The sequence below is a fragment of the Rhincodon typus genome, chromosome 2, assembly GCF_021869965.1.
Source record: "Rhincodon typus isolate 14 chromosome 2, sRhiTyp1.1, whole genome shotgun sequence".
Classification (NCBI taxonomy): Eukaryota; Metazoa; Chordata; class Chondrichthyes; order Orectolobiformes; family Rhincodontidae; genus Rhincodon; species Rhincodon typus.
The window spans coordinates 116,913,405-116,927,035 of NC_063333.1; the positions used below are offsets into that span (position 1 = coordinate 116,913,405).

At 37.1% G+C, this 13,631-nt stretch overlaps 1 protein-coding gene across 1 annotated transcript in view; it reads left to right on the plus strand.

Annotated features, from left to right (window-relative positions):
* Positions 1 to 13,631, plus strand: part of LOC109934313 (F-actin-uncapping protein LRRC16A-like) — a 403,104-nt gene that overhangs the window by 172,898 nt on the left and 216,575 nt on the right. Inside the window, exons 9-11 of the mRNA XM_048608843.1 lie at positions 4,018 to 4,093; positions 6,527 to 6,615; positions 8,802 to 8,896. Of these exons, the coding sequence (XP_048464800.1) occupies positions 4,018 to 4,093; positions 6,527 to 6,615; positions 8,802 to 8,896 (260 nt within the window). The remainder of the gene's footprint in view (positions 1 to 4,017; positions 4,094 to 6,526; positions 6,616 to 8,801; positions 8,897 to 13,631) is intronic.

The following is a 13,631-nucleotide window of genomic DNA, read 5'->3' on the forward strand; positions in this document are numbered from 1 at the left end:
ACTTTGCTGCCTTCCTATCTCTGCCCCAATGAAGTCCATGACCAGAAGGCTTGTGGACAGCCTTCCTTACTGCTGCCACTAGTCTCTGCCTTGTGGTGCAGGGGCAACGTACTATGTGGGAAACCTGAAAAGCAATATTTTTTGGGATGGGGCAGAGCAAGTGCAAACCTCCCTGAAACCTTTTCCTCTGAAACCGTCTCCTGCCATTACACACCTGTGGCCTGGGGTCTTGGTGATCCTTAATGAATATCTGGCAGCAGGAGCCACCTCCCCAGTGATGCAGCTGTGCAACAAAGCTGCTGGCCTATCGTTTTTCAGCTGCCACAATTTGCACCCTGGTGTCCTTGATTCCAGAGAAGGGTTCATTGCTGCCCAATTTAAGTGCCTGCTTGGCAGAGGAGACTCTCATCACCAAAACTAAATTTTATCAATAGCAAGGTGACCTTTTAATACAGTTGTGGTAAACACTTGCATCTGCTTTGGTGATAGCATTTAGTGAGCTGTTGAGTCAGAACTACATTGAAGCCAGCATGAAGTGTGCATTTGTGTGGGTTGTACATTTTTCCAATCTACATTTCAAATCTGACTGCTGATTCTGTATGTGCATCTTGAATGTTGTTGATGATGTGCTTTCACAGCCAAAGGTTTGAAATGCATTCCCCAACAAATTTGCATAAGTCTTCCATACGAGATTAATGAAATTCATTGACTTTTCTGTGCAGAAGCTGAGTGCCTCTGATGTTGCTAATGTTGAATGTATAGTTACCTTTGCCAGCCACCCCACTGGGTAGAAATCTGTACTCTAAGTTCACTGGCTTGTGCCTACTTAGATATCAAGTGAGAAGAATTTTGCTTTATTATATAGAATCTTATACCAGAGTTCCAAATGTTCCTAAATGTATTGAAGTAGCCAATAATTTCCATTAGCTGTTGAACATAATTGGTTTACTGTATATTTAGCAGTATGCTGTTTGCATCAAATAAGAATGATATTCAAATAAATGCTGGATTTTAGAGTGTGGATCAAGGATTTCTCTATAAAATTTGAAAGTTGCACAAATTCATTCAATCAAAAGCATGAATGTTGCAGAAAATGAAAGCCTGTGTTTATATAATACTTTTAACTTAATGCAATATCCCAAAGTGCTTTATCAGAGCATCATCAAGCAATATATGACAACAGGCCAGAACAGAGATATTAGTCTGATTGCTAAATGCTCGATCAAAGTTTCGAAGTGTCTCCTAAAGCAAGGAAATGAGATTGTGAAGCAGAGATGTGTAGGGAGGTTAAGGCTTAGGTAATTAGATGTAAAACCACCAATGGTGGGGTAATTATCATTAGAGGTGCACAAGAGCCCAGAGTTGGTGGTGATAGTCAAATGTATCTGATGATGTTGCTGGAGAAGATTAGAGTTGGAAGGGACCATAGACATGAAAAATTTGAAGATGAGAATAAGACGACATTACATGATAGGGATACAATGTATGTTGATAAGTACACACAGGTGGTAGGTAAAGTGGGATTTAATGAGCAACAGAATTTTGGAAGACCTCCAGTATATCAAGACTAGAATATGAGACACCAGCTGGAAGTGTGTTGAATTGGTCAGGTCTAGAGGCAACAAAGCATAAATGAGGATTTCAGCAGCAGTTAAGCTAAGTCCAGTGATATTATAGAGTTTCAAAAAAGCAGTCTTAGCAATGACATAAATATGAAGTCAGAAGCTCACCTTGGAATCAGTATATGACTCTGAGGTATATTAGCTTTATCTCCAAGGCTGGTGAGAGAGATGAAGTCAGTAGAAAGGGAGCATTGCCAAAGGTTGTACTAGGTAACAGCACTACATAACCACCAGATTGCCACTGAACTGTCATATAGCAGCATGCTTGAAAAGCCTCCACACCCCCCTGGACACAACAGAACCACACCCTCCTGGCTGACATAGGAGGCCCCTCGCCAGTCTCTAATCCCTCCATGTCAGGGCTTGACCAGTTGTGAACATGAGAGAACTGGAAATTTGAAGCAAAGCTGGAAAGGGTAAACATTCAATCTACAGTATATTGGCACAGGTGACGGACTCAGACTCTGAATGGTCCACAAAAAGGCAGGCGTAGACAGAACCTATATGGGTACCTATGGCCGCACCTTTCATTCCAAGAAGTGTGTTGTGTTAAAGGAGAAATTGTTCAACATGAGGTTGAATATTCATGTCAAGAAAGAGATGGTTTGGGTCAGGAATTTTGAAATGGCTAAGACAAAGAGAGAAAAGAATTGACTGAGATAGGACGATTGCAAATCCCAGTCACCGCCCTGTTTTATTTCCACTATCTTTGCATGCTTTTCTCTTGTCCTTTTTTTCTTAGGGTAACTGTTCACCATTCTGACATTCACACCTCTCTGAACTTGTCCAATTACCATTTCCTTTCCCCTAATCTTTTTGTTATTTCATCTCTTCTGTGTACCATCATTTCACACCCTTTGTTCTTTTGCTATTTCACTTTGTTTTGCTCATTCATGGCATGTGGGCAGTTGTAGCTGGGCCAGTATTTATTGCCCATCACTAGTTACTCTTGGGAAGGTGTTGGTGAGCTGCCTTTTTAAACAGCTGCACTCCATGTGTTGTTAGTAGATCAACAATGGGATTAGGGAGGGAATTCCAGGATTTTGAGCCAGCAATTTTGAAGGAAGAATGGTGTATTCCCAAATCTGGATGGTGAGTGGTTTGAAGGGGAACGTGCAAGTTTCCATGTATTTGCTGCCCTTGTCGAGATGGTAATGGTCATGGATTTGATAGACGCTGTCTTCAAAATCTTTGAATTTCTTCCTTATTTACTTCAGATATTTGCTCCAATTGTTACATTTCTAACCTTGCCCTGTTCTGATCAAAGGTTATTGCTGCACAGATGTTGAGTATTTCTAATGTTATTTGTTTTGATCTTTTGCAATTTATCATGCACTCCTTTTATCACCTTTTAAGGCAAGGTCGAACAAGGTGCATACCCCAGTTTTGGGAGAGTGTTTTGCAAATTGTTTAATATCTCTTTTTGATTTCTGCAGAACAGTCTGGTTGTATATGAATTTTTTTTACTGGTTTGAATTTGCAGTTTTATCATCGGTTTCATTAAAATGTTCTTTTCTGCAAATGTAAAGCTAACACTGCATGTCAAAAACATCTTGGCTTTAAATAAAAGGGCTATTAAATATGGCTTTAGTTGTAATAGATGCAAAATATCTACTTTATTGTGGGTAACTGCATCATCTGATATGAAACGCATGTTTCAGAAGTTACTAGTTCCAGTTCCTCCTGTGCACTAAGGTAGTGGGTGAAAGCGGATGATAGAGGATGAAAAATTTGGATTGGTCTTCATGCTTCTGGGCTATGAAGAACCCTAGACTATATGTATGATTGCTATTCAAAATCTCAATATTTATGTGTACTTTGAGTGAGATGATAATTGAGCTGTGCTCTGATAGTTCCATAACCAGACAGCACCCTATCGAAGCTCACGTGTAGTGATTACTTGAGTGAATTTTAGGCTAATCTCGATTCAGACCTGAGGACGGGTAGAGGAGCACATGGAATGGAAACTTTTCAAATGTACACTTGCTGTGGTCTTTACTGACATCATAGCTTGTCTGTTTTGGTAAATTGCATGATCGTGTTGAAAGAAGTAAACCTAATAGAGAGACAAGTATATTGCTGGCATGACTTATTTAAACGTGCTCAGTTATACTGGCATTTTAACTCTAGTGTGAGATAGTGGGAAATTTATGTAGACACCCATTAACGTGCCTCAGAACAATTTGTAAAATTGCTCTGTGTAAATGAAAATCAAATGCTGCATGGGTAAGGATCAGCATGATTAATAGTTAAGGATGGCAAATTTAGATGCACAGGTAGGCTTTGAAAAATAGTGATAAACTGTGAATGAAAGTTATTTGCCAGCATCATTACATTATAAATCGAAAAGGCAAATGTCTCTGTAAATAATCAAAGTTCATTCACTTTTTATTAGAGACTTAATACCAATTGTTGCTGCGCTGGAATACAACCAATGGTTCACAAAGCTCTCCTCTAAGGATCTTAAACTGGTAAGTAAATGTTGGACTCTGGGTGAGTGGAAGGCAGCAGCATGCTCTAAGTAATTTAGTTTATTTCTATTGTTATGATACCAGCTGATGGTATTACTAAACAGGTCAGAGACTGAGATCTGCCATCATGGGTTTTTTCTTAAATTTAATGAGGTCCTCTTTCATTGGAACTCAAGCATGCATTACTGCAGATCTTGCATTAACAATTAAAGAGGACTTCATAATACAAAAAAGGACTAGAATAAACCAGCTATTAAAATCTTTCAAAAGATTATATTTAAATGTACAGTAAAATGACATCCCTTTACAGTGCTCAAAAACCAATGAAAATTTCCTTCTGTATTGTCTCTATATTTAACTAAACTATTGCTTTCAATTGCCACTGCTGAATCTGATAGCTTCTTCCGTGCATATTTTCATAACTAAGTTTAGATTTACTTCAGATAATCCTTTCAGGGTTCTAACCAACACTTCTGGTCCAGAACTTTCAAACTCGATCGTTACAGAGGTAACCTATTTCTAACTCTTCTGAACTAACCCCTTGCTCCAGAAGGACGGTGGTCATATATCTAACTTCAACCAGGAGGTCTGTGAACTGGACTAAAAGAGGGTTCCAAGCTATGGTTGTTTCGCAGAAGCAAAAAAAAACTCTTGATCCTCCTTACTGAAAGCAGGGTAATGCTCTTCAATGTTTATTCTGTCCACCTGTAAAACTCTTCTAATGCAAATAAATTCCCATTACCACTCCAGGGGCTGTCTGTCTCATTCTGGTTTCACAACAAAACCATGAATCCAGAGAAATAATGGCTAGTTAATTAAATGAAATCTCACACTCATATAGACGCACAGAAACTCGCATGCCACTAGTTCAAAACCCAAACTCCCCTAAGTCGCTCAACTTGCATCACAGTATTCAAATCCTTATAATTGAACCTTTGGCATTCAGGACCTGTATCAGATGTGACATTCTACCAATGCCTGTTTGCTCCTTCAAATAGATGTAAAACATTCTACAGCGTCTTTGTTTTTCCTGATTTGACATATCACCTAGATTATCTGCTAATTATCTCAGTACTGTTTGTGGGACCTTGCTACCAATTACATATTTGGACTGTTTCAATTTAATGTCTTGAGTCTGAATCATAGAATTAAAAACATGGCATGATTCATTTCAAAAGCATTAACACTTGAGACTACAATTATCTTTGAAGTTTGATTGCCATTTAGAAAACCTTCAGATTAATTGTTAGTTATGTTTGGACAGAGGATGAAGCAACTTAATAACTCTACTGGATAATATTGATATAAATTTAATGTAAATTTATATTCAGTACAAGTTGCATAGAAAGCATCATTCTTTGAGAAGAAGTTTAAGTCATGACTTAAAATAAGCTCTTGTATGCTATAATTTATTCACCTCTAAAAGGAATTGCAATTTATATATGTATGTCAGATGTTGGCTGTTTTTTCATCAAAAACATCTATAACCATCATTTACACGTTTGTTGAACAGATTCCATTATGGATAGTTATTAATGTACAAGAAGGATGAGAACTTTTTTTATTGATACTTAGAAAAAAAATGTGAAGTGGTGGAGCATTGATGAAATATCTGCAATCATTCTTGAATAGATTTTAAACAAACTGAGCAATAATAAAACACAAGTTTGATTAGTAAATTAAGCTATATTGCACCATAGTGTAAGTTTTGCATTGTGAGGTTCATAGCACATAGCATTTTGCACTAACTGAAGAATGTAAGTGTGAAGCTCAGCATTGCCAGATTCATGGTGCTCCCAATTTTCTGTCATCAATATGACTTTGATTAAATTTCATGATATTGTTGAAATGACTTAGTCACTGACATTTTGTGGTATTTTTAATGCTGCTCATGCAAAACCTATTGGCACTTAAACATTTGCGAATGGGGTTTGTTAAGATTGGATAGTAATCACAGTGATAGGAGTAATAGGCTGATAGGTTAAAGGCACCATGGACTTTTCATTTTTTTTAAACACATTCAAGTTTGTGTATTTTACCTTTTTCCATTTGTGCAGATATTTTCCCCTACCTGTTAAACCTTCCGTAGTTAGTCAGATGGGTTAAGCAATAGATTTTTCCATGAAGGTGAGTACATCTAAATTGTTAGGCAATCGAAAGTGTAGCGAGGAATGTAGCACAGTTACTCTTTGACTTACTGCATTCTTCTCTTGGACCTGGAATTGTCATTCATTAACAAAACCATCCAAAACAGACTGACACAATTCTTTTCAGTGTTGGGAGACCATGGAAAATATGAATTTAAAGATGATTAAGATCTCGCTCTGTCAAGGTTGAGGATTTTGTACACCTGTGGGACCTGCTTTCTTGTTGCTTTTGCAATTTTTTCCTTCTCTATTTTATTTAGGCAGATTTCATTTTCTAATTCTTCAGTCCACAGATGTTTGTGAGCAAATTCTACGAGTTGTTGGTAGATCCACGCGTTTAGAGGAGCTAGTGCTGGAAAATGGAGGACTCCGAACGTGAGTATATTTGAATATCGATTATTTCTAATGAATTCTGTTTGGTCAAGACTCCTGAAACCGTGTGTTTTTTAAGTATCATTTACAGAATACCTTTTGACATTCTGTACACTACCTCGCATGTTTAAACAATTACAACTGTGACCCAATTTCTGTGTTTATCTTTGGAGTAGTACAACACACATACTATGCATAATTAAACTGTTTAATACAAAGTCAAGCGCTCTCCGAATCTAGTATTGAGCTGAGCAGCAAATATTGTGGAGTCAAATCAGTTTCTGAATGGGGTTGTAAGTGATGTACATAATGACATGAAAGAAAAACAAACTGTTATTGGAATGGTGGTAGCACTTCAATAAGGATACTTACGAGAAATGCAGGACCTCTGTTTGTGATAGCATTGGTAGGAATAGCCTCTGCAGATTCCTTCTAAAAGTGAAATCTTTTTGTCATGTAAAAACATTCTCCACTCTATTGCATGATATACAAATGAAAATGGATTGAGTGCTTATGAGGCATGTAGATGATCGCCAGCTGATTTGAATAGCCCCACTATATTTAATCTCAACCAAATATGTCTTCCACTCTTCCATCTCCATAGAGTCACAGCTGTAGCTAGGTTAATGAAGAGGATGAATGGATATTTTAGGAACAGCAACGGACTCACTTAGATGCTGACACCAAAACCTGAGGTTATAGCGCATAACAGCTCCAGAACGTTTAATCGTGCAAGCTTTTTTTAAGCTCCAGCACATCAAATCAAGAATTCCTCTGGCTATCGCGATTTGTCCCAAACATTTCAGCTACTTCATTACATTCTTCTGCTATAATGAGTGAATCTTTTCATGGATCTCTTTTTAGTGTCCAAATGATTCTTAGCTGCAAGTCTGTCACACATCTTGTACTCACCAGTTGTAGGTAACATTTACATTATCAATATACTTTTCAGTGACTTAAGTTTAAGAAAATGCCAACCACCTTTTAACTGACTGTCAACAACATGTATCAATGTTCTTGGAAATCATTAGCAGCTTAACCATTTCTTTGAGTATCCTGGGTATGTTTGCAATGAAAGGCATTCTTCCTTACTGCTTAGTGTTTCACTACCGTTTGTATGTCTCAAATCAGGAATGGAATGAAATATCACTGATCTGGATGGATGCAGTTGAAACAGCATGAACACCAGCCCAAAGCAGTTATTTAATTGGCCTTACTACCACTAGCTCTCAATTCACCACTGAGCTGTCACTACACTATTGCTATTTTATGTACTATCTATAAAATGCAACACATTCTAACAGGCTTATTTCAGAACTAAAAGCAATAAGAGCTGCAATGTTGTGAGAACACCATCTCTACTGAAATGCCAGCCAAGTCACACCTTCACTCTGATTTAGACGTGAACTTCTGCACTTTCATAGTCACTGTGGAAAAAATTTCTAGCATTATTGGAATAAAAAGGGAAGTGTTCTAAAGGAAAGGCTCACTTGGTAGACTTTATTATCAGTACTTACTTTATTCTTGAATATTGATAGTATTGTGATTGCACCCTTAGTTTTTCCTTTGTCTTAATACTGTCCCCAGGTTATTTCTAGTTAAATCCACATAATGTGGCATTTTTGAGCAGTGTTCATGGTGACTTTTTAATAGAGAAGTGTTCTCTCAATAGGTAATGTGAAAATTTATTTTCACCTGTACTGTGTGTATTGGCACTTTAGTTGACTAACAACAACAGCATGCATTGATTTAATAGGTGAGGCAGCATCCGCAGAGAGAAGCAGAGCTAATATAAAGTGTCATTAACCCAAAATATTAACTTTTTTGTTTTTCTGTACTGATGTTGCCAAACCTTATTAGTATTTCCATTATCTTCAGGTTTTATTTCAAATTTCCAGCATCAGCAACATATTGCTTTTACATTTTTATATTTCCTTTAAGCGTAGTAAAACATTTCATAATGGGAAAGATAACTAATTGACTTGATGCTGTAATAGCACTCAATCTATGCCTGTAATTACCATCGGATAGTGTTGAAACAGATATGTGCCTATGAATAAACACTGATACTCTTTTGCAATGCGTATATAGATGCTGGTCTTCGTCATTTGATCCTTACGTATATTTCAACCAGTGTGGGTCACAGTTCAAGTGCATCTCTTTACACAATTTCTTTTCTTTCTCCCCAGGGATTTTGCACAGAAGTTAGCCAGTGCCCTTGCTCACAATCCGAACTCAGGACTTCATACAATCAATCTTGCCAACAATGCACTGGAGGACAGAGGTAGATGATCTTTCATGTATAATTTAGCTGCAAATATCTTTATCTTGGATACATTATACTTTAGATATTTCTAATTGTGGCACTCAAATTTATTCACAGTGTGAAGTGTCATTCCTTCAGGGTTTAATTGTTGCAGATTTTGAAAGTGTGTAAAAAAAATCTCCTTTTAATCTCCTCTCAGTGAATCTATACATTCTTTGTATAAATGCACTCTTTCTATAGTTGATATTAACAATGAATTTACCCAGTCTAACTTGCAATTTGTGTGGTACATATGCAGTGATAATTATCAGAAAGGTTGTTGCTTGTTCCGTTCTGTCGAGTCTCAGGTGCCCTTTTCCCGCACTACGTTGGTATCAACTCTTGCTTTTAGCAACTTACATACAGACATTTACAAAATCTTAACATGTAAGGCCAAAACTAAATAATGGCAGATGCTGTACTCGGGTGCTTTGTTGTAGTAATTTATGATCCAATATATTTTAAAAAAAGAGCAAGTTCAACTTCTAGAAAAGACATTCTTAGTTTCTTTTGATTTAACACTGCTTTTTTATCATGGCTAATTTTCTATAAATTAAGCTTCTATTTTAGAATCGTTTTGGCTCCTTAAAACACTTATTTCAGATGCCATAAAAGACCATCAATGGGTTCTGACCCTGAGTGCTCCAAGTACTATGGCTTAAATAAGTAAGCTTTTGAATACTTATTTGTACGTAGAGAAGAATAACATTTAAAAGCTTCAATCTTTTCTTCATTGTATACTATTTTATGATGACCCTTTAGACTATCTTTTAGACTGTACTCCAGGATTAGAACTTGCTTATAACACTGGGCAATTTCTGCAAAGTGTGCGTACTTTGTAGCGTCAACTATGACTTGGTTGGCAGCACTCTCAGCTCCATGTAAAAAGGCTAAGAGTTAGGCTCGTTGTAGAGACTTGAGCCGAAGAGTTTAGGCTGATGCTCTGTCTTTCGGATAAGATGTTAAACCAAGGCCCAGTTTGCTCTATTTCAGTGGCTGAAAAAGATACCATGGCACTATTTCAAAGAAGAATAGTAAATTTATTCCGGATGTTGAGACCAATATTCAGTCCTCAATCAACATCAATATGTAACAGTATTATGAGATGGAGACGGACAGCTAAACCAAATCAGACTTTCAACTTCTGTATTCGCAATACAGTAAAATTAAAACCTTCAAACACCCTCAAAAATGACCCCATTGGTTCCTAACCAGACTTCTGAGTAACTAAATTTAGACTTTGCAAATAATCAATTCTCAACATTGGTTTATAGCTTAAATAAAACGCTTAACAATTTATCAACAATATAGTAACGTTAGTCAAGCAAAATTAAGTAACAAAGTAATTTAACTGGTCTATGCTATAAACAGAAAAAACTTTTGTTTTCAGCTTCATTCACAGAAAAGACTGAGAACTAAAAGTTAAGGAGGCATGGTGGCTCAGTGGTTAGCACCGCTTCCTTTCAGCACCAGGAATTCTGGTTCGATTCCAGCCTCGGATGACTGTCTGTGTGGAATTTGTGTATTCTCCCCATGTCTGAGTTGGTTTCCTCCGGGTGCACTAGTTTCCTCCCCCAGTCCAAAGATGTGCAGGTTAGATGGATTGGACATGCTAAATTGCCCATAGTATCCAGGGGTGTGTAGGTTGGTTGTAGTAGCCATAGAAGATGCAGGATTACAGGGATAGTGTCGGGTGTCGGTCTGGGTGGAATGCTTTTCGAAGGATTGGTGTGGACGTGATGGGCTGAATGACCTGTTTCTGCACTGTAGGAATTTAATGGTTCTATATATAAAAGAAAATAACAAAACTGGCCACATTACTCAAGTGGTTTTCACGATGTGTTGTTTCACCGGCCTATTTGATAGTTTCTTGGTTGAATTTTTATTTTGAAAATGTCGATCAGGATTACTTTTTCAGTCCATTCAGATAAAGGCAGCCCATGGGAGGTTACACAGGGTCCTTTCAAATCTTCATGCTGTAGCATCAACAGCCAGATTCCTTTTTGCACTGAAAATACAGTCCAAAACCCAATTCAACCTCTGACCACTCCCTGACAGGCTAATCATCTTTTTCACAACATCCCAATTACCATTCAACATCTGCATGAGCATAAGTTCTTTTTCCAGACTTGCTAGAACCAATTCCAGGTACTGACCCTGTTAATGCCCAACTTCTGCTATCTTTTTAAACATAATGATCCTCCATGGTGATGAAGCATCTACATAATTTTTTGATCAGTAACCAATCTGCAATTAACTTTCAGGACCTAACCTCATAAATTAATAACAACTTGTTTAGTCTGTTTTCTGTTTAACACAAGCTGTCACCACAGGCCAAAACTCATCTTTAGATTACACTTCCCAGTTCACAGCTTCAAAGGTTTAGAGGGATATGGCCCAAATGCAGGCAAATGGGAATAGTACAGTTTAGGAAATCTGGTCGGCATGGACCGAAGAGTTTGTTTCTGCATTATGACTCTGTGAATAAAACAAAAGTAACGAAAAATGAGCAAGGGCTCTAACAACAGAACAACGTATGTCAAAATTCTTGGAAATCATCAGCAAACTAACATAATTTCTGTTTAGGCAGATAGTCTTCACTTATAGCATTGAGTTTTCAAAGGTCCTCAAGAATATATCCAAAGTAGTAGGAGGAAACAAACCATGAAATGCAATTAATTTTTAAGCAAAACATGCGATTGTTGTGGCTTTAACTCAAAACGCAAAGGTTAAAGCATCAATGAAAAGTCATTGTCTCTCAGAGGCTTGTATTGTGATGTTGGAAGGCTCCTAAGAGTAGGGTAGTAGACAATTACAGACTACTTATTTTCGTGTAATTGTTCAGTGCAGTTAATATTCTCTGATCCGTTTCAGGTGCCAACTGTAATTGTAAGTGTATCTTTTTAGCCTGAAAGTGAATGGATTGGCGGGACTACATTAAAACTATTCTCAAATCTGCAAGCTACACAGCTCTGAAAAAATAGAGTTATTAGGGATTTGGGCAGATTCCAAAAACTGATATAAAATTAATGAGAGAAATTGCTATATAAAAATCTAATATGAGAATGCAGATCTTGCAACGAGATAACAGCCAATCCTCCTCAACAAAGAAAGTCATTTGCATTTTAAATATACATTTATGTACAATCAGAAAGAACATATGGGGACTATAAGCTCTGATGTAGACAGGAAATATCCAGAAGTTTGTTATTAAATACAGTGGTCTGTGCATAGATTGTATTTGTGGACTTTTGCAAGTGTTTTCCTCTAAATTCCTTATTTGGTGTGTACTAATAATAATTTTACATACGTTTCGTAAAACAGAGATTATGCCATTTTGACAATTTTTCTACCTTAAATGCATTCCCAGAGAATGTTCTTTGACTTGGTTGAAAAATCTTGTTGCTAACCTGTTTGAGAAATAAAGAAATTGAGATGCAAAGAACCCCATGCAATCTGATCAAATGTTATTGCTGTTAATCTAGTGTAGTTTCAGTGTGCTACTTTATTGAACCATGTGCTGCAGACAGCAAGTATTTATGTTAAACTGAATACCAAAACATTGCTTGGAACCTCTTGGTTCTGTAACGCTGCAGATTTTCAAAAATTGCAGGCTTTTTACCTTTCTGCCCCACTGTGAATAGTTTCTGGTCTTTGGTGCAGAGTACCTGACGCTGTACTTGACACAGCAGATAATTTGTAGCATTTGTTGTTTTAGAAGGTTAATGTGAACTTAATGTAACCAATTGAGTGTAACCAGTTTTCATTCTGGAATTTGTTTTTCTCCTTTTTAGTATCAATGACAATTTTTTAAAAAATACATTACAGGTCAATTTCTAGCTGAGAGGAAAACTAGATTAACTCTTAATTTAAAAAATATTCATCAGCATAAAATATTAATCTATTTCATATGCTAATTGGCTTCAGCATTCTCGATGATCTTTTCATTTTGTCACCAATTATTTGTCTCCCTCTATAACTGCATTAACTTCCCTGGAAGAGACAGCCATCATCTCTGGTGTTGTACACAAGTGGACATTTTTCCTTTTGAATTGCAAGACTTCTTTAGCAGACTATTCAACTGCAGAGTGGGTGTCACAGTTGACGAGGGTTTTACCCTCACCTTCCGTCTAACCAGGTGCACCTGCATGAGCAGTGATACTGATTGTTTCCCTCCTCTGAAGTCAATTGCAATATTTCACCCGGTCTTTCCAACTGCATCCCTCTCCAACTATCATCCCCCATCCCTAAAATGAAAAAACAATTCAGCAGAAACATGGGTCATTTTGTCTGTACAATTCAGCTGCTCAGTGAATAAATGTGTTTTTTATATCTGAACTTAATGTTCTTGCCTGTGAATTAAAACAACAGCAGAAGAGCTTTAATATTATTTTGTGCACTCTCTTGGTCACGTTTCCATGTATGTGTTTGAATTTTTTTATTGCTTTGACCAAAATTGACACTTCGGTTGAGTATGAGTAGTACCATCTGCCTACTTATAGCCAATTAAAATGGTTATCCAAATGATAAAAACTGTTATGTTAACATACATGTTCTGCGGAAGGGTCACTTGAGCCGAAATGTTAACTCTGATTTCTCTTCACAGATGCTGCCAGACCTGCTGAGCTTTTCCAGCAATTTCTTTTTTTGTGTCTGAGATTACTTAGTTTACTCACAGGTTTATGGGCTTTACATAAGCATAGTATAGGCATAG